The following is a 22,269-nucleotide window of genomic DNA, read 5'->3' on the forward strand; positions in this document are numbered from 1 at the left end:
GATATCCATCAAAATGTAAAATGTACCTATTCTTTGGCCCAGAAATTTCACTTAGAAGAATGAACCCTACAGATAAACTATGCACATGTGTTATATATCTGCAAGGACACTCAACACAGCACCACTTGTAACAGCAGCAACCTTCAAAGTGTGGCCTTTCTGTCCATCCCTACTGTCCCCTCCCAGTCAAGCCTCTATCTTCTCTCTTCTAGATCACAGGAGGAACCTCTGCCTGATCCCCCTCTTTTCCTTCTACAACATCAATAGTCACCAGATTGATATTTTTAAAACATAAATCAGATTATATCATTCTGCCACTTAAACCCCTCCCATGCCTTTTCATCATGCTTAGCATAAATTCACAGTGCTTATTCTGGCTCATAAAGACCTGCCTTTCAGCCTGTGCCTGCCTCCTGACTTCATCCCATGTCTCTTTGGCCCTCACCAAAGGTGCTCACAACACACAGGCTTTCTCTCTGCTTCTTAGGTACAACCAACTAATTCTCACTTCTGGACCAACTGCTTCAACTAAAGTAATAGACAGGCACTCACTCTCCAGCTCATCGTCCCACTGTATTTCTCCTTATGACATCTGTCATCACCTAGCTGTGCTCCTATTTATTATTTATTTGTCTGTATTGCTCTTCCTCTCTATCATATAAGGTCTATGAGAGCAGGGATGTGTTCTGCCTCATTCAGTGCTGTATTATCAGCAACCAGAAAGGTGCCTGCAAATAAGGAGTGTTTAGTGAATGTTTGTTGAATGAATTAACCATCAGAAAGAAATAGAATAAATTATAGAATGCCCATCAAATGGAATACTGTACAGCCACTTAAAATAATTCAGTGGACACAATGCCAGCTTTATCTTCTGACCATGCCCTTCAACACTGCACTGGTCTGCCCTGGGTCTCTCTCCTCAACCTCCTCTCAGATCCCTGTGTTCTGCTCTTCTTGCTGTTCTTCAGACATTTCAAACCTGTGCCTCAAGGTCTTTGCACTTGCTATTCTTGCACCTACACTCTGCACAGCTCCCTCACTCGCTTCAGCCAATTCTCTCTTCACAAGTCATCTACTCAGAAAGGTCTTCCCTGAGTATTGTCAAAACTTACTACCCTTGCCACTCCCTCTCCCCGAACCAGAGTTATTTTTCTTCTTGTACTTACTATTTGAAACAAAAGAGCCTATTTGTGTCTGTGTTTATCATGTGCTTCCCCTGACTAGTACTCACCTGGTTTACTGTTTATCATGACCTCCCAGGCAGGCACAACATTGCCTGGCATGGAGTAGCAGCAAAACAAATATTTGATTAATGGAGAAAGAATGAATGAATGTATTATTAAGTGCAAAAAAGCAAGACACTAAACAGTGTGTCTATAGTATGCTGCTGCCATTTGTGCTAACAAAAAATGACCCATATATGTGTCTCTGGAAAGAAAACCCAAGAACATAGTAGCAGAGATTGCCTCTGTGGTAGGGAAATAAAAGGCTGAGGGTCGAGAATAAGAGGAAGACTTATTTGTTCTGTATATCCTTTTTTTTAAGATTGTATTTTTATCATAGGCATTAATTATTTTTTTCAAAACAATTAAGAATTTTGTTATATCCGACAGTTTTGCAAGCCTATGTATCTGAGACCAAAAAAACAAGGTCTTCACAAATGTTACATCTAATTGATAAACATTCAATAACCATCTATTTAGCAATTCTATATTCTTGGCATAGCCCTATGCAATATTTTGTTTGGATATTCATGGAAATTCTAGGGTTGAAAAGGATATCTATACTTTCTTCTGGAAGAGGTTTACATTCCTTAGATGTAAAATGTGGGAAGAGACACAATAGTGTGGATCTCTAGGCCTTCATAAATACAAACAAGACCCCTGGACATTTTATAGGCCAAGAAAACAGCCTCTATGACCAAGATATTTAGAATCTGCTTGCAAGGTTGAAATATGTCCTCATTGTTAGAAAAAACAAGTCTGCCAACAGACTCTACCCACCCTTAACTGAGTTCTCAGTGTTTTTTCTGGCTCCATCAAACAAATGTACTCTGCTTTAAGAAAACCAACTCTTTGAATATTCAGATTTATAGGAAATCATTTAAAGGAAGGTCTTCTTGCTTTAAAGATTCATTCAAATATCATACTAATAAACATTTAAAATATGATTCAATATAAAAAATTATACACAAATTTCAGAAACACCATCACTGAACACTCAGGAACTCAGTAATTACTTGCTGGATGGATGAACATACCTATTGAAAATCAGTAGAGTGAAATGGATAAGAGCGTGAGTTGGGGTCCAGATATCCCCATGTTTGGATTCCATCTCTGCCATTCGATACCTGAGTCTGACCTTCAACAAGTGACTTACCTTCTCAAGGCCTTTTAGTATTTCTAAAAAAATAAAGTGAATGAGTAACGCCTCCTTTGTAATTACTTGTATTAAATGAAATATTTAAGTCAATTTAGGTAAATATACTATCTGTATATTTTATCATTTATTATTTACTTCACTTAATTTCTGCTTGCTCGAATGTAAACAAATGAATAGCAAGAATGCAAGTGTTGTTGTATTTTCAAATATATAATATAGATAAATATATATTTAATGTACACACATATGGCACATAGTAAATGTTTGGTCAATGCTGGTTACTATTGCAAAAAGTTACAGAAAAATCCCCTGAGAGTTTGACGTTGTTTCCCCATCCACAAAGACCAATTTTGTGCAAAGATCTCAGGACATTTTATTGCTCTGATACAGGGAGGGTTAAAAGACTGTGTAACCGAGATTTTTTATGGCCTTAAAGTTATGGGAAAACAATTAACAGGTACGTAAGTTAATTGTGGCAGAGATTCAGCTTGTAACGATTGCTAACATCTATTTCCTGTGTGATGATTAGTCATTCTGCAGAATAAATACTGTGACAGTATCTCTCCAAGTTTATGTTATAGTATTACCTGCTTCCAACTTTCTTAATTAAAATATTAAATGTAAATGTTTTATTTAATTTCCCAGGACTAGAATAGAATTTTAGGTGTTTGGAGTGGGAAGGGCAAAAATGGTACAAATTTAGAGATGAAATGAATGTGCTCCTTCAGATGATGGAAAGTTTTTTCTTTTCCAATTTTCTGGCTTTTTTTTTTTTTACCTTTCCTCCTAGCACTACCTGTTTGTTTAATAAAGTTGAGAATTCTCGCAAATGGCCTTATAAACACGTGTTATTAGATTTTAAATTTGATTTGAAAGTGCCTCTCTCCTACTCCTTCTGAGTAAAGTGACCTTTTTAAATGGAGGGAAGTGGGTTTAGATGACAGTCATGATAAATGCGGTCATGTTCACTCAATAAAATAAGGCCCAGTGCATTTGAGGATAAATCAGTGAAATGTACAGCCCCACTTGTCTGTCTCCATCATTCATTTCCACTGTCACTTTCACAGTGGCTGATGGATCACAGTTGCTGTAAAATTAGACAGCCTTTAATCTCATTTCATCCTGATTAGCTTCTCTTTCCCCTTTCCCTCTAACTCACTGACTGACACGCTAAAAACTCACACTGGGCTGTATGTGAACCTGGAGTACAAACCTCCCCCACTACCTGCTTGTGAGGACGAGGTGCTTGTCCACCTCTGGAGAAATCTGGAAAGAAGCAGGCATGTATCTGTGGTTATTTAAAAGAAAATCAATAAGTGCAGTACCCAAGGCCATTTTAAACAATTGTTTGCTCTTGTTCACTACCCTATTTATTTTGCTTTCCTTTGGGCTTAATCAGAAGTCAAAGAAATTACGTCTTTTGCAAAATTCAAACATTGATTGAATATAGATTTTTTAAAATAAATTTGGGAGAGTTTTACATTCAGAATAATTTCAAGGAGCATTTGGGTATATTTATAGCCTCTCAATTCACAGTAATAATTCAGAAAAGACAATAATTCAGGGATGAGAATACTGAAATGCTCAGCCAAGAAATATTGCAGACAGGTTTTAAAACAAGGGTAAAAATGTGTAAATAGATGAGAATTCCTTCAAGTAGCCTTTAAATTAGGACTTCAAAGACCTTCTTTTCTCTTATTTTGAAGAGTTCAATAGTTAGCTTAGTGCAGTAGTTTCATTTGTTTGCATAAAGCATAACAATAGGGGTAATCAAACGAAAAAGAGGCTTAAAAATAAATCATGTATTATTTCCTTCACTTAATTTATGCTTGCCTGAATGAGAGCAAATGCATGGTAAGAACAAAACGCAAGTGTCATTTTATTTTCAGAGACTGTACTTTATTATGAAGATGGACTTCTGGTGTTTTTTTTTTTTAAAGAGAGAATACCATTTTTCATTATTTATAAGATTTGGGCAAAATGTTGAACTGACCAAAAGTTTAAAATAAATATTTGAAGAGGTGTGGTCATAGAGTAAGTTCCTTGTAGCTGATAGCCTCTGTTACTGCACTATGTCTCATGCATACAGATGACAATTAATGCTGAGTAAATTTACCACTGGCCAGAGGACACTACCATCAACTGGAGTAGCACCAGGTTGTTCGCAATATGAAAAAAGGAAGCTTCATTTTGTTTTTGATATTTTGGAACCAGCATTATGATCCAAACAATGATGAACTTAATTAAAGGGAAAAAACCTTTAAAACATATTGCACTTCTGTTGCTCAATGAACCTCACATATACTCTGCCACAATGAATTGTGAGTAGTGAAGCCTGCAGGACCTATATAGGTAAAAAGCATTTTTGAAAGAGATAAACTGAGGACTGATGGGCTAAAGGACATTCTTGAGATGACTCTCAAAGTCAATTGACCTAATTCATGGACCACACAAAACCACTGACCACCCATTTTCTACATTATCCCCCAAATTGGAGGTTACATACGAATGCCTTCTGCCTTGTGGATATAAGTTCAAAAGCAATGCATATTTACAGTACAAATAAATAAGTCAGTAGGGAAATAAACAAAACTCCTAAAATCCCTTAGTAAGAAGCTTAAATGCTCTGATTTGCTCTTTCAGAGGCTGTGTTATAGTTCTCAAACCTGTGCCTGTTTCTTATTTTTTATTTACATATCTTAGCCAGCATAAGTGCTTTCTGAGAAAAATAAAAGATAAAAAAAAAAAATGAAATGAGAGATATATAGCACCCAAAATAAGTCAGGCATGAGATAGGTCTCCTCACTTTCTCTCTCTCTGCATTGGCAAAGAAGCGCAAAGTAAGAGTTGGCCCTGACTCATATTGATTTCCCACTGCACTGGTTTCTTAAGTGCTCTGTTGATCCGTGTCAAGGAATACGTTCCCTGCCTGAACATGCACATCACCTCCCCATTTGTCCTCACCTAGATTTAAGGTGCCCATATGATGAGCTGAACAAGGACATCATTTTTCCTACTGGTGTCACTGGGCCCAAACCACTGTAGGAGATATGATGACTAATGCTGTATACGTTTACATTTACCAGAGGATATTATTGTAGCAGAGACTAACACTGCACAGCACGAAAGAAGACAGGAGCATCCTATTCTGGTATTTTGTGTCTCCCCAAAGGAAATATAAATCAGAACAAATACAGAGGAAGCTGGCATTAGTAGGTTTCTGAATAATGCCCCCTCCTCACATCCACCACATTTGGGCAGAGAGAAGGGAGAGGCAAGGAGCATAGATATTTGTGATGTTCCTGACGGTTTTCATCTTTGTTACAGAAGAGCTCCTAAGCAGATAGATAGAAAATGTGTGATTGTGCTGCTAATGACATTGTACAGGAAATTAAGCGTATACATTTGGAGGAGGCATTAAATCAGCAGGACCTTAATTTAAAAACTTAAAAATGTATGGAAATTCAGCTTGTTCATTGCTGTGGAATAGAAAGCTACCAAGCACCCTGAGTCTGTTTATGGAAGGATTGCCAGCACACTAAGTTGGGCAGAGCAGCTTAATGGCTCCAAGTGTATTCAGCGTTACTTCTTCCAAGAAGTAACCCCAACCCTGACCATTTAGGAGTGTCAGTCATTCAGAACACTATCCACATCATCAGGCAGGTAAGGAGAACCTAGGAATCGAAAGCAGCATGACAGGTTGTTCTTGACTAATTTCTGGAATAACATTATGTAAAATGAGTCAAAAGGGGTTGGGTTTGAAGCCGCTGGGAACACACCACTGAGTCACTGTGTAGGGATCCCTGGATTGATGAGTAGCGGCGTGGCTACCTGTGCATTTTTCCTCCTCTGACTCAGTCTCACATTTTATGCACTTCAGTGAAACAAATAGCTAGTGAGCCAAGGTAGCAAGTCCTGAGATGGAAAATTTCATATATCTTTTTTTTTCTTAATTTCAGTTATGCCATACAACAGTGCCCACCACTGCGTTGTGGAGGTGGAAAACTTCTTGTTCGTGCTGGGTGGAGAGGACCAATGGAATCCGAATGGTAACTATTGAATAACTTAATTGGAGGTGCTCAACAAGTATGTGTGTAATGAAGGGCATCAGTAGCAGTCCATTTTGTAATTAGTGTGGAAAATACATTTCTGTACAACGGGGACAAATGAAATAGTCTGGAAATTGGGCTGACAATTGGAGAGAGGGTCAATCATTGAGCTAACTGGGGACATGTGTAGCAGAGCTATCACTCATCAACTGTCTGGGGATTTGGCTTCGCAGTGATACCCCAGCCCCTCTCCTTATCCATCCCCTGAGGAATGCCACAAGCATGAGCACAGACTCCCTAGGGGAAAGGAGCAAGCTGCAGCTGTTAAGAATCCTCACCATCTTCTCTACCACCTTTCTCCCATTTTATCAATATAATAATGTGGGTTGCAACACATAAGCATTATGTCCAGTCATGCTGCACGTAACTTCAGCAGAAGTCATTTTGCAGCAGGTATTCCTTGACATCCATTCCAGTTGCTGTACCTTTTGCAAGTGCTTCTTCCATAGATTATCCACCATCCTCCCCGTTGATGTGATTACATCATAAACTTACTGCAAAGAGAAGTTAAACATTTCAACACACTTTCCAAATAGAACACAAAAAGAGCATTGTGGCTTGCAGAATATGCAAAATTATCAAGATATTTTTGGAAAGCTTGCACATGAAGAAGGAGTTGCAGTTGTAGCCTTCTGTGTAACAGAGATAATTATGACTGAGAAACCATAAAACAGCTTGCAGGTACACATTTTTACTTTAAAAGCCCAGAACATCCAGCTGAAATTACATATACTGCATATATTTTATTGTGAATGCTCTCTTTCAGCATCTGCACCAAGGCAAATTATAGAAAATTGTTACATCTGTTCGCTCCAGAAAAATTTAAAGGAAAACAATCCAGGCCACCCTCTAAGAACATTTCTTTTAAGAGAGGAAGACTTTTTTTTCTCAAGACCTGCAGCTTTGTTGTGCCACATTTTCTAGTGTTGGAAAGAAGACAGTTCCTGGGCTTTGTAGGAAACAGATTTGGAACAGGAGCAAGGATGATATTTCATATCTCTCCTCTAACTTACCTTCGTAATAATGGATTCCATATGTTACCAGAAAACACTGACATGCGTACAATGCATTGTAAACTCCTCATTTACTACTTAACTTATCCTTCTTCGGAAGTGATTTGAACTGTAAGGAGCATTTGTAAGTAAACACACGGTGTGCAGCCACTGGGTTTATCCAAGCAAAGAATCTGCAGAACATTCTTTTTTAAGGCCAGGTTAAAACTAAAACATGACAAGAGAAAACAGGAATGTCTTCAGCCTACTGCAATTCACAGGTAGAATAGGCCTCTGTTAAAACAGCAGTATTGGTACCATAATTCATTCTCACAAAACACTGTGAACCTCCCATCCCTATGAGTCAGGCCTTAAGCAGCAACACAGAAAACCTGTTCCACAGGCATATGCAAAGAAAACAAACAAACAACAACAAAAAACCCTGTAACTACTTGCTGTTCAACTTCTAATCAAAGGCACATCTGAGAGAATTGGGTGGGGGGAACAGGGGAGAGTTGAAAGGACATATTCCTTCCTCTAGTCTAGAGAATCAAGATTTCATCTTTGAACTAATTCAGACTCCCATAAAATCATGCTGTTGGATTACACTGATTTTCTCTTTCACAGTCCTGAGAAGAACAGCAGTTGGGTTTAAAGCCGTCAGTGAATACGCTTTGAGAAATGACTAGAAACAGCACACAACTGCATTTACTGTAGGGATGTTTCTCACCATTGCCACTCATGGGCTCCCTATGAAGCCCCAGAGGATAAACTCTTTAGGCCGAAGTTTGAGGCATTGTGTGCTTTTGAAAATTATTACTAATGCTAACCATGTGACTATCATGTCTCTTCTCTTTACTTTAACCACTAAGATGCACAGATTTAAATTTTAGTATAACTTTAATTACTATATTTTAATTTTACTTTAGCCTTAATACAGGCCTGGGAGTGTGCGCACGTTCTCTCTTTCTCTCTCTGTCTATGTATGTGTGAGTGTGTGTGAGAGAGAGAGGGTGTGTGTGTGTGTGTAAGACCCCTTTTTAGAATTTTGGAAGTTTCCGCATGAAAGGCTGAGTCATTGTGTCCCTGACTCATTTGGCATGTGAAGTCATTTAGCATAAATCTGGGCAAAGGAGGCTAGACCATGGGCTGGGCTCACCTAAACAGAGGAGAACTGCTTACACCCTGAGGCAAGCAGGCCAGCCTTTTGCACCTCTTGTCAGCCATTGGCTAAAGCCTTCCCCCAGGGGGGGATGAGGGAAGGCACTGAGGTGGCCTGTTCAGCTGGAGGAGCTGCTGTGACCATGAGCAGCCAGCACTAAGCAGTTAGGGAATGGGTGCACCAGTCTGGTAAAGGGATCTGGGCTAGTGACCAAGAGCATCTGCCACAATCCCTTGAATGATTTCCATACTCCATCCATCTGATCAACCATAGTTGACTTCTATAGTATTAGTAGTAGTACTTATTGAGTACTCCTTATTGCCAGGAACTTTGCTAAACACTCACCTGCATCATTTGACTTAATCCTCACAAGCATCCTGCAAGTCATTCCATGATAGCTCTAGTTTTACTATGAGAAGACTAAGACTGAGGAGGTTAAATGACTTGCCAGCAAACATAGCTTACAAGAAGCTGAGCTGATTCCAACTAGGTCTGTCTGATTTCAGAGCCTTAGTCTTTAATCACTATAATACACAGTCTTTCATGTAGACATATGTATTTGGTTAGATGTGTAACAGTCATGCTTTTGCTTTTGATTTGGTGAAATTAAATCAATATTGGATCACAATGGAAAGTGGCTCCCACTCATTCACGAGGAAATCTTCATCATTCCTCATTTTAAAAACTGTGAAGAGACTCAACATCTCTAAAATATGAGAGTCTTATATTATAATACCTTGTGCAATTAATACCAAAACATATAAAGGATACCAATCTTATGATAATATACAACATGCTTTACTATCATTGCTGACAGGGAGAAAGCTCTTAAATCCATGGGTTCAGATGTTATGTATGTCAGTCCCAAAGATGAAATCTTCTTAAGTTAAACATTAGTCCTTATGAAAATGGTATCTGAGATGTGTGCCCTTGAAATTCAAAATTGCAAATTTTAATACATGCTCATAAAACACAAACATGTACTCATTTAAATAAATATAGTTGTATCTGTTGATGATCTATTGACCACAATTTGAAGTCAGCAAATATATTAGTTACTGGAAATATAATCAAAATACACACATAAGGTTTTCTACTCAGATATAAACATTAACTCCTATCAACTGTCTTCATGTCATTAGTGATAGGAACGCATGATAATATTCTAATAGACATGCATAGACTCTGTCAGTGCTCCAGTTTGTGGAAATATGCAACCATTTCCCTGTAGAAAAAGTATCATCATTCTTAGTCAAGTTCCAAGGTTAATTTCACAAAAACTCACTTATTAACCAGCTCTAGACATAATTCTTTCTTGAGTTGGAGCCTCCTTATGTGAAATCCAAGTCTTCTGGGTCTTCCTTTCCTCGTGGTACTCTTATCTCTTCCTGTATGTCCCCAAATAAAACTCAATTTACCACTCAACCTAACCATCAAAATTTTCCCTCCCAAAGTGTTGGAATTACAGGTGTGAGCCACCATGCCGGGCCAAAACCTGAGTATCTTCTGAGAGTGCTGCTTTCCCAGCCACTCTTTCTAATGGGAGCCAGTGTATATCTCCTTCCCCCAAATAATTTATATTATTGGATACCAGAAGCTTTTCTCTTTTCTCCTTATTGCCATTCTCAAACCCTTAAAACCTCAAGCACTTAAAAGGATATCTGCAGATGATACCATTTGCTGCCTCTTTATGTGGTAGTAATCCATTGTTTTGCTGGTAATACCACCTTTTCACTCTCTATCATCCCCTCGTGTCTTTACTTCCCTCTTTACTGAGCTTAGCTTCTACGGCCCATCCCCTTAACCGCTCTCCTCATATACCTGCTGCCCTTTTGTTCTCTCCTTCCTCTGTATTTGCCTGGCAATACTAGTCCTGGTTAAACCCAACTCTCTTACCTCTCTCCCCTGCCGCTGAGCAACTACATATGAATAGAGAAAACCACACAGCCAAGCTGGCTACTATTCAGCTCCACTAAACTTCTGTGGTCAATGCACCTTTCTACCCTCCAAGGAAACTATTTCACTTCTCAATCTTTTCAAATGCCTCCTTCTTCAAAGTCACCGTCCTCACTCTCACTTGATAGCCTTACTTTTTAGTTCAATAGAAGCATTCAGAAGATAAACCCTTCATGTTGCTACTCTCAATCTGTTCACTTATTTCCATTGCAACTTATATATTCTGTCTTCCCCCTATTACTGTTTCTGCTCCAATCCTCAGGTCTATTCCTCATTCCCTCTTGGCTGCTCAAGGACTTTCCAGTGTGTCTGAACTTTAAAAACAACCAAACAAACCTTTCGATGCTGCATCCTCCAGCTGTAATCTTCTTTCTATTGCAGAGTCCTAAGAAGCAGCGTCTATCCTCTTACCTACACTTTCTTACATCTTAGTCTCTCCTGAGTAGTCTGCACTGAGGCTTTCATCCCCTCTGGTTCACTGAAGCAATGCTTGTTGAGGCCACCAACAACCTTCATGTTGCCAAATCCCATGGTCACTCCGCAGTCACTCACCTCCCTTCCTTTTGAAACACTATTTGCTTTCAAAATATCACACCGTTCCCCCATCTCTGAGCATTCTTTTCCTTTTTTGGTCTGCTTCTTCTATTCCAGGCTCATTCTGAGGACCTATTGTCATACACTCTCCATACATGGTTGCCCCAAGTCCTATGGTTTTAAATAATAACTCTGGACTAATGACTCCAAAATTTGCACCTGTAGCTGTGTTTAGCCAGTGGCCTACCAGACACCTCCTGTTTGAGATCCTATAGGTCTCTCAAGGTTAATTCCAAAACAGAGCTCATAACTTCTCTTCCCAACTCCGTACCTACTCCTCTTTAGTCTTCCCTGCCTCAGCAAATTGCATGGCCTTCCATTCAATTATTCAGGCTAAAAACCTAGCAGCCATCTCTAATGACTCAACTCTTCTCACACCAATATTCAAGTCATCAGGAAATTTTATTGGGCTATGCCTGCACAATAGATTTGAAACTCTACCATTTCTTACCACCTCCACCTTCATTCAAGCCACCACAGCTCTTACCTCGATGATTGCAGTGGCTTCCTGACAGTCCCCTTCTTCCACAGTGGCCCTTCTGGAGTCTGCTCTTTACATGGCCGCCAGCGTGATAGATTCGATGATGTTTTTCACTTGCTCAAAACTCTCCAGTGACTCGCTATTGTCCTTATAACAAAATACAAAAATCCTGCATCAGTCCACAAGGCACACTGCGTTCTGGCCCTTAACCCCTCTCTGACCTCTGTCCAGTCACCCCAGGATTCTTGCTGTTTTTGAACTCACTGCCAGCCCAAGGACTTAATTCTTTCTTGCTCCCTAGCCTGAGAGGCTCATTGTGTAGATATTTGCATGGCTAGCAGAAGACGTCTGTGAACAGGGGACCATCCTACTTAAACTGGCCTCCCTTCTATCGTTCCTGGCTTTATTTTTTAATAGCATTCATCACTACTTGATGTTACATGTTTGTTTGTTCATTTACAAGGATAAAGACTATGTCTTTCTTGCATACCAATATCTTTCCAGAGTATAGAATACATAAAACACACAGTAGATGCTAGGTGCTTGATATATATTTATATAGTTAATTGTGTTAAGTAAACATGTCTGAGCACATGCACACACACTCACACACCCCTATCTGTTCAATCTTATAGTGAATTTTGTTTAGTTACATATATATAAATAAAGGCAGACTTTGAAAGTTAAGACTTTGAGTGCTTTAGATAATTACCAGTGCTTTAGATGATTAAACTTTAGATGAGTGCCACACAGAGAATGTAATATATTCTTTTGCTTCCATTTCTTGTTTTAATATCAATGTATACATAAAATAAGATTCATTTTAATATTTTGAAGGCATTACCATGCTTCTCAGGCTCAACAGAGGGGATAAGCTGGTTAAGTGGCTCAGAGGACTCATGCTTCCCATTTCAGCAAATGCACCTGTGTATATGTCACAGCAACGGTGCTTCCCCAAATACACACATAAAACTAACATGGTATGCGTAGAACAAAACTAACTTTCCCAGTCAGGCTCTTTTTGTAGTGGCTGCTGTTGTTTGAACAGGGAGAGAACAGTCTCTCCCACTGATAGGCCATGCATGTGCGAGGCAGGGGACACATGGGAAATCTCTACACCTTTCTTCCCATTTGGCTGTGAACCTAAAACTTCTCTAAAAACATTATCTTTTAAATTAATTTTTTTCTGAAAAAAAAAGAAGATTAAGAAGTTTTTTTTTTTTTTAATGGCTCTAACAAGAGAAATTATCATACAAGGTAGTCTTTGGAACTGATAATTTACAGAGAATAACTTACTGTGTTTAAAACATTAAAACACCAAGAACACCCCAAACATGTTTATCCTAACTGTAATAAAAGCCAGTTTGGTAAATGTAGTTGCTTTTATTATTGTGGTTGATTTAGTTTCATCCTAACTCATTCCAAAAACAGAAAAAGGGAAGAGAAGGGAAGAGGAAATACACTTGAGGTGGCACATTTATTTTTCTATCGACTCATCACCTATGCTGTGTTAGGTATTCCCTCTACTTAATTCATCTGTTAGTTAAACCTGAGAATAAAGATATCTTAAAAAATACTAGTGTATATGCAAATCAACAAAAGAATCTAAGTTTTAAATGTCTCAAATATATTTTTACAGGAAAACACAGTACAAATTTTGTCAGCCGATATGATCCCCGATTTAATAGCTGGATTCAACTTCCACCCATGCAAGAAAGGTAAGTGTTTATTTCTTGTACCTGAAATGTTTGTGAAGACTTTTACAGGCGGCATGGGTGCTAGGTAGTTTTTCATGAGAAAGAATACTAAACAGAGTCAATGAAAGACATGTGAGACAAAATACAAAACTTGACCTAGCCAGTTTAGATTACCTCTCTTGTTAATTCAGTAGAGAAAAATAAGTCAATTATTTGTTCTAATGTAGGAAGAAAAAAAATCTGTGACTCGTCTTTCTTGATTATATTAATTGGTATTTTGCAAACAGAGCTATAATTTCTCTGGCTATACCACTTTTTTTGGTAATAATATATTTAAACTCTAAAATTGAAATAATAAACACTATACTTGCAATGATGTACATTTTGATGCAGACATTTCAATATTCAGTATTAAATTATTTAATATTAAATTCAATATCAATATTAAATTTCAATATTTAAATATTAGATATTTAGATAATTAGATATGAAATACTGAAATTTAACATTTCAGTAGTAAATTTTGTCTTGTTTACATTGGCCTCCCCAAATGTCTTCGAATCCATACGTTCAAGAACAAGTCATTTGTTAGCTTTTAAAAAAATTAGCCTTGCAACGTGTCGTCTCGTTTTTTTGCATACAGAGTAGTTATCTCAACCTCTCCTGGCTACCAAAGGACAAGATGGCTACTATATCTACATATATTTTGTCTCTCCTAGCTGTTCCTCAGTCATTACACTATGTCTTTATCTGCATATGGAAATTCACAGCCTAGATTTCGAACACTTGGTTCTTTTCAGATAATATCTGGACATCTTGAGCAAATTCTCCAGTGTGATAGACATTAAGCTGCAATCTATTGCCTCTTTAGCATTTAATAAGGAATCAGCAGCATTCTTTCTCTATCCTATAAGAAACAGGATAAGAAATAGGATCCTATTTCTTATAGGATAGAGAAAGAATGCTGCTGAATGCCCCTCACCTGAATATCTCTTTTTAAAACATTCAAGTAGATTACTCTGAGATTAAATTGGATCCTTAATTATAAATTGTAAGCTAAAAGAAAATTTTCATACTATACCATTTATTCAAAAATGTACTTACTGCAGCAAGACAGCATGAATCTATGCTCTAATGATACTCAATATCTAACTTTCTACTCTATATACAGGTAAATACATTAAAACTCCCTTAGAAGACTAAAGGCTATATAGTGAAAATGATAAGGCATGATACATTAAGAACAACAGACACTTTTAGGAATGTCTAGTTCAAAGGTACCTAAAGAAATAATTCTAAGTCAATTAATAGCTTGACAAATTTAATGAATCTTCCTGGTGTCTTTCTCCAGCACACCATTTCTCTCTTTTGGAGGTTATTTCCTGGTTTCTGTTATTACAGCTGCATCATCTTGCCCTTTAATCAAAACTGTTCCAAAAAGTTTTACTTAAAAAACAACTATCAATACATGTTTGAAATGTCATCATCTCGTCACCACAGTCCCCTTTGCTGGGGGCTGTACACCACGATAATTAACCTTCATGCCTTCGGCTTGGGAGACATAACTCACGTCGTGGTCAATTATCTCACTGTAGAGCCCCTAAGGATGGAAAATATTGCTGCAAAACCTAATTAGTAATTTTTTTGAAAATGTGTATTGTTTACTTGATAGTCTGTAATGACTTGCTCTGAGGCACTATGGCCTATCATGGCAGGGTCCTACTTAGACAATTTTTAGCAGCTCATTGACCTGATAAAAAGACCTGCCATGGTCTGTCGGCACCCGGCAGCCACCGTTGACAGGATGGACTGTTTAACGTTTCTTTCTAAGCCATTATGGTATATCATGTCAGGTCCCTAGTAAAAGAAGGTTTTTTTTAGATTTAGAACAATCAACTCGATAGACCAAATAAAGAGCTCCTCACAGTGCTGAGTGGGAAAAGGCAGATCTCACAAATGCCCCGTCAATCTTGCAGCTCCATCTCTCCTATGGGTTGGTTGACCCAGGCAACAATCCATAACTTAAAATGAAATTTTTCTGTCATTGCCAAGTTTCCATTCAAAATACAGTTACCAGTGTAGATTAATTGGTTAAAAAAAAAAAAGAGGAAAAAGAATCTAGATATATATATATGACACTCTTTGGATCAGAAAAGTAGCTTAAAACGTTTAGTTAATTTTGCATTGTGTAGATCATGAATCAAACCGGAAGTTCCCCACCTACCCCCTTCCATTATGCTGCTACCAAACTGCTGAAAAATTATTATGCTGAGAAGTCACCAAACCAACTGAGAATAATGAAAACACATTGTAAGCCACCTCTGGGGTTACCTACCCTTCCAGAACTAGCTGGACAGATTGAGTCCTAGGATATCTTACCTAGCCATCCTTTCTGAAAGAATAGAGAAAAAGTGCAGAATACCTTTCCAGTTTAGCAGGGAAATGGGCACATGGCCTTCAGGTTTACTCAACCATGAGTCAGTTCATGAATTGCATGCCTGCTGGCTATGAATTTACTGACAGAAATGAATAGATGAAAATATAAATTTAAATGTAGTGCCAATGAATTGTTTTTTTCTCAGATTTAGAATTTGATTCTTCAGTAAGTAGAGGAACAATTAAAAACTTGGATCAATAGAAATGCTTTGGTAACTTACAGTTTTTTTCAGTAAAAATTGATGTGTGAAGTGTTATTCTTATGGAGATCTTACCCCCTAGCTAATCTAAAAAAAAAAAAAAAATAGAAAAAGTAGTTTGGGAAACATTAAGAACGAAGCCTCTATTTTACAGAGTAAATAAAGGCAAGAACTTAATATATCAAAAATGCCTCAAAGTTTAAATATTTTGTTCCTAGTAATATCTTGTGTTACAAAAAATAATGGGAGACAATATTCTTTTTCACACATCCGTTGTTTTTAATCCAATGACAAAAGTCAAAAATTCAAGCTGGGTAAGGGTATAGCAATCCAATCTCATGCTTTAGGATATAAACTGACAACTCTAAAGGCCAGAAAGAACTTGTAAAGATAAGCAGGTTTTAAAGTATATTTGTATGAGCTATTATTAATCTTTTTTAAACTTATCTCACAAATACTGAATACTGCTTCTGGCAGTGGGGGCAGGGGAGGCTAAAGGAGGGAGAAATGAACAATTTGAAATAAAAACAGTGTAATCCCACTAGGAAATCTTTAATAATCTTGAACTTACTTTCTTCCCAAAATAAAATAGCCTAAACCTTGTATGCTCTTCATATGGCAAAGAGGGGCAGGGAGCATTGTCAAGAGAGACCCGGTATGGTAAGATTTTACCCTAGAGCGAATGTTCACAGTTGCTGGCAGACCATTAACAATCGGGTTTTTAAAATGCATTTCAGGAACTCTCACTTTGGGCATGCAAGGGGAATAAGTCAAAGACTAAGAATCTTTACTATTGGAATTTCTACCTAAAAATGCACTTTTCATCAGGAAGTGAAACCTGCTGATTTTTTCCCATTTAGATCCTAACAGTGACACTGTGTGGATAAAGCTAGGAGTACACACGGAGTGATGCATGAAGAATGCCTTGGGAGAAAAGAGAGCAGGTTCTGACAGGCTGACCAGGTGTCTCAGTGATGAAGGAACCAGATCATAAAAAGTGAAAAAACTGAATTTTATACAAGAAAAGTTCACCAAAGGGAGATCTTCCTCTTATTCTTCAAAACCTAAACTCAGTTGAATAGAAGGTTTTCATACTTGTTATGACTAATAGGCATCTTTTCTTCTAGAGTAATGCTGCATAGAACTCACCATTACCAGCTTACAACTCACATAATCCCAATTATTTAAAGATGGTCCATTAGTGAAATAAGAAAATGCATTATTTCAGAGGCCCCTAGACCTACTATACAATCATATAGAAGAAGTGTACCAACCTACCTTAGTGTCATTGGTGCAAAAAAGAAATATGTTTTACTTTAGGATGGATTTTTGTAGATATATGTCAGTCTTTTCAATGAAATATTTTAACCTGAAAAGGTAAAAGTACTAGCAAAATAACTTTGACCTATCATATTCAATGAGAATATAACTGAAGTCTGGTTAAGGAAATAGAAGGAACAAGTAATTCATCTGTATGCACTTAATTTTGTAACTGCTTTGAAATCTTATTTAATATTTAGATGAATTTTTAGTCTCTCATACCAGAAAAAAAAATCTCGATTTTTTTAAAGATCAGAAATCCCTTTGATGATTGCATTAAAAAGCTTCCTCCAAAAAATGCACATATGCAAAAACATCTATCTACAGCATTTTATTACAACTTCAGAGCCTCACGGACCCCACAGAAGACATGGACCTGGTTAAATCTTTACTTTATGAAATCTGACTCATCTTCTCTTTATTTTTTCCTACTTTTCTCCCTACCACTGTTTTTATTATTGTTGTTCATCATCTTTCTGAATTTTCCAAGGTACATATTTCCTTCAACTATATCAAGAAAATCTAGAAAAAAACAAATATAGTTAAAATATTGCTCTAAAATTATCAATGATGCCTAATAGGATAATTTCAGGACCATCAAAAATTAATACATTGCCATCCATAACAAATATCATGCCTATATAGTAACAAATCATCTAAACTAATATTAAAGAATTTCGTTGTCACTTATTATTAGGAAATGTTTACATGCAAACATCTTGATGGTCAATTTTTAAAAACCTTTATCCAGATATATATTAATTGACAGTTCCTGAACATGAACAAAATGCTGGACACTATGAAAAGCACTTATATGTATTTGCCAATAGCCCTGTGAGAAAGAGACCGTTATCATCCCCATGTTCCAGATGAGCAATCTGAGACTGAGAGGGGTCGACTGACATGTCAAAGGTTACACACCTAGTATATCATATAGCCCGGAAGTCTTACTCGAAAAAGCAAATCATTAATCACCATACTATATACTACCTCCTAAATGTTTTGGCATTTCATAAACACAACCTGGAAAATCTGCAAGCAATACATGTTTATTTGATAAAAACTTGTAGCACTCTTTGTCTTGCAATCGGCATTGCGCAAGAATCTTGGCATCTATTTTAATAGAGATCATAAATTCATTAAATTATAAACTATGTTTTCTGAGGGGCATGGCACTCAACAATTACATTTATTCAATATTGGACCACATGTTTTCCTTGTGAAGTATATTATTCCAGTAGCATCAATGAAAAAAAGAAGCAAAGAGTCAAAGTCTTGCTTAAAGTTTCAAACTAGTCACCCTAACTCCCAATTTTTGATTGCTATTTGAATGTTAGTCTCCCTCAGCTCTCATATTTTATTACTTACCAAGTTTCACATCTTCTTCCTTAAAATATCTTTTGCATCACTCCTTTCAATTTCTTTTACTAAAACTCTAATTCAGGTCCTCAGTATCTTCAGATCTCACTCCTCAATTATGGCATATCTTAGGATTGGTCTCTCTGTCTCCAATCCTTTCAACACAGCTTGTATCTTTTGCTTTGATGGCATAATGGGATAATATCATCAATAACCTTTCTTTAAAAGGGATTAAAAATATCTTACAGCCTTTTAAGAATCAACACTAAAAGTTACTTGGATGACATTCCTGTAACTGGTTATATAAGTGCAAAATTTGAACATTATATGAAGTTCACAAGAGTTATTCTATTTGCAGTAGTAGTACTAAGGGTAAAAAAAAGTGATAATTGAAGAAAAATTTTGATGATGTAGTTCTCTTTAAATTGGAAACAATGACCCTTGAAGGACTATAAAGAAAGTGAATGTCAAGATAATTTATTATTGTTACATTATCTACCTCATTTTTCACTTTGTCTTACAAGATACCAAATATCCCAAATATTAATGAACACTCAACAGCGTATAAAAAGCAAGATAAAAAGAGCTAAAACAAAGAGTTGGTGAATTTCTCCTCTACTGTTACTTTAATATCAAGAATATTAAGCAGAAAGGGCAATACATATGATTATATGGTAGAAGGTCTAAGACTTATAAGATATATGTGTAATTTTTAAAGATTTGTAACCCTTTCTGAAGCAGAACACACCTCCTTTCCCTGACTAACTGAGTGGTGCTTATTTTATTTCAAAAGGTAACATTTCACAGCTCCTTTTGTGATTTACTGTGGGTTGTTTTCATTGTAGAAGAGCCAGTTTCTATGCATGTCGGTTGGACAAACATTTATACGTTATTGGTGGAAGGAATGAAACTGGCTACTTGTCCAGCGTGGAGTGCTATAACCTAGAAACAAATGAATGGCGCTATGTGTCCTCTTTGCCACAGCCTCTGGCAGCTCACGCAGGAGCAGTGCACAATGGGAAAATATACATTTCAGGCAAGTAATTCCTCCACTTTCTGTTACAAGGTGCAGTTTCAAAACACTCTCTTAACTTGTATGTCTATGTTTATTTCACAGGGGGTGTACACAATGGAGAATATGTCCCATGGCTATATTGCTATGACCCAGTAATGGATGTCTGGGCTCGAAAACAAGATATGAACACAAAACGCGCAATTCACACTTTGGCTGTAATGAATGATCGCTTGTATGCAATTGGAGGAAATCATTTGAAAGGTCTTTTTTTTCAAGTCACAACATTTGCATCTCATGTTTCTTGCTAAAAGGATTTCTCCTTAGATAATCATAGTTAACCAACTAAAAAACATGTTAACCTAATACAATCTACTCTGTGTAAATTAGCAGTACCCTTGAGCAAGCATTTATTTTGGCTTTTCTGCAGAAAGGATTATTTTTAAGTTACCATACACATTAAAGAAATGAATAATGATGTCTACAGAAAATAAGAAACAGGAGCATTAATAACTGAAGAGCACAAATAATTTGTTGTAACAATGAATTCACTGAAATAAATTATTTCTTATCACTAAAGTTGTAGTAATGAATTGTTTCCAGAAAACTTTTTTTTGCAGTAATCATAAAGAACTTTAGTCATAAGTGCAGAAAGCTAATATATGATTTTTAAAGGAAATATTTACCAGAATTTTGTGTCTATATTTAGAATTTCTAAAGAATTGAATAGCAAACCATTTATGACTATCAAATTCTGTTGCTTTGTTCAATAAAAATCTTAAAGCATAGCATTTTTAGAGACATGTTTGGCACCTTTCTGTCCCCATATATGTATATGACTGCAACTTTTTGTAGTGTATGTGCACATATATAACATTATGTGCATTCATGTAAGACTGAATTTGACAGGAAAGCAGAAAGACCTATGATATCTAGAACATGATTGAACTGTTTTGGGCCTCAATTTCCTCATTTGAAGATGAAGAAACTGCTCTAGTTGATCTCTAAAATCTCTTCCAGCTCTGCTAGTCTATGATCCCTGAAACTAAGCTAACTGGGAAACAGGATATCTAAGTCTGGTAGATAATGCACATGTGTGCATTTATTTTTTAATAGCATATACATCTTTTTAAATGGTTTAGACTGAGATCTTTTTTCTATTTTCCTAATACATATTTACCTGTAAGTGAAATAAAGCCTGAACAGATGTAACTTTTATGTAGATACTTACAAGTTCATGTTCATTCAGTCAAGTTCATGTTCAGAAATGCCAATAGCCTAGTGCATGTCTGCTAGTGCTCTCCCCGGTGGGAAAGGATTTTCTTTACTACTGTGACTCTTCCCTTTTTATTCTCATCTCTTTCAATGGTGCTCTTTCATTTCAAGCTGCACACCATTCCTTTACATCGATATGTTTTATATTAACTTTGTATCCTTCTATGTTAAACTGTGATTTCTTTTCATTTCTTTTGCACAAGATATTGTCTAAATGTTCTAGGATCTTCTAACATTTAAGGTTAGGTTTGGAGAGAAAGACTCAGGTAATGACAATCTAAATGAGAAATAGTGCCCACATATCAAAATTGGGTTAGCTCCAGGAGGCATCATGGTGAGGAAAGGATAAAGACGTTGCATCCAAGCCTAGGTTTGAATTCTAGTTATGCACTTCCTAGTTGTGTGGTCTTACTCAACACATTTAACTTCATGTCTGTAAAGGAGGGATAATTATCCTTGCCTTGATGGCTTCTGTGAGGATTACAGTCAACTTGTGTAACATTGGCACAGAGAAGGCATCTAAATCTTCAAATGTTGCCTCTAAAGTCAGAACCTGGAATTTGCCCAAGTGCCCATTCTAAGTGTATACACTTCAAAAATTTTCATCTGTAATCTTAATGGTAAAGGAAAGGAATATACTCTGGAGTTGCAATGAGTACATTGTTCTGTTGTTCCATCATCTATGTGATTTATTTTATGTAGGAAGTGTCTACCTCTTCAAGAACAAAAATTTCTCTACTTTTTTATTCATCTTCTCAATTATTTTTAAGAATCCAATATGCTAGTTACTTTTACACACTGTGATTGTCCGCCATCAAATATCCATAGCCTGCATTTAACTACAGAAAAAAAAACATTAAGCGTTTGATCTGCTTGGTGAGCATGAAGCTCCCATTAGGTGTTTCTCACCTTCTAAATTAAAGTCAGGGCTCCAGTAGAATCCAGGAACATTCTCAGTGACCTAGGTTCTGGCCCAGACACTGAGAATCCTATCAGAAACATTAGGAGAAACTTTTCAGTGACAGGTACTAAGCCTCCTATTCTAAACCTTGATTCTTGGTAAATATTAGAAAACATTTACATCATCAGAGTTGTTTGTAAACATAGTCAAACTGTGAAAAAGGTAAAAGATACTGAACAACATATTTTTAATCTATCAAAACATTCTGAGAGTTAAATATTCATTTGAGAAAAGCAATACAATTTAGTCTGCAAGCATCTGAGTTCTTAAACCTCTCCTGGATTCAAATCTCAAACTATCTACATACTGGCTTGTGACTTACTCAAGTAATTG

At 36.8% G+C, this 22,269-nt stretch overlaps 1 protein-coding gene across 1 annotated transcript in view; it reads left to right on the forward strand.

Moving 5' to 3' along the window:
* Positions 1-22,269, forward strand: part of KLHL14 (kelch like family member 14) — a 97,756-nt gene that overhangs the window by 71,775 nt on the left and 3,712 nt on the right. Inside the window, exons 4-7 of the mRNA XM_012447292.2 lie at positions 6,342-6,431; positions 13,316-13,394; positions 19,534-19,724; positions 19,806-19,964. Of these exons, the coding sequence (XP_012302715.1) occupies positions 6,342-6,431; positions 13,316-13,394; positions 19,534-19,724; positions 19,806-19,964 (519 nt within the window). The remainder of the gene's footprint in view (positions 1-6,341; positions 6,432-13,315; positions 13,395-19,533; positions 19,725-19,805; positions 19,965-22,269) is intronic.

This window comes from Aotus nancymaae, unplaced genomic scaffold (genome assembly GCF_030222135.1).
Source record: "Aotus nancymaae isolate 86718 unplaced genomic scaffold, 86718_ANA_hifiasm-v0.15.2.pri h1tg000020l, whole genome shotgun sequence".
Taxonomy (NCBI): Eukaryota; Metazoa; Chordata; class Mammalia; order Primates; family Aotidae; genus Aotus; species Aotus nancymaae.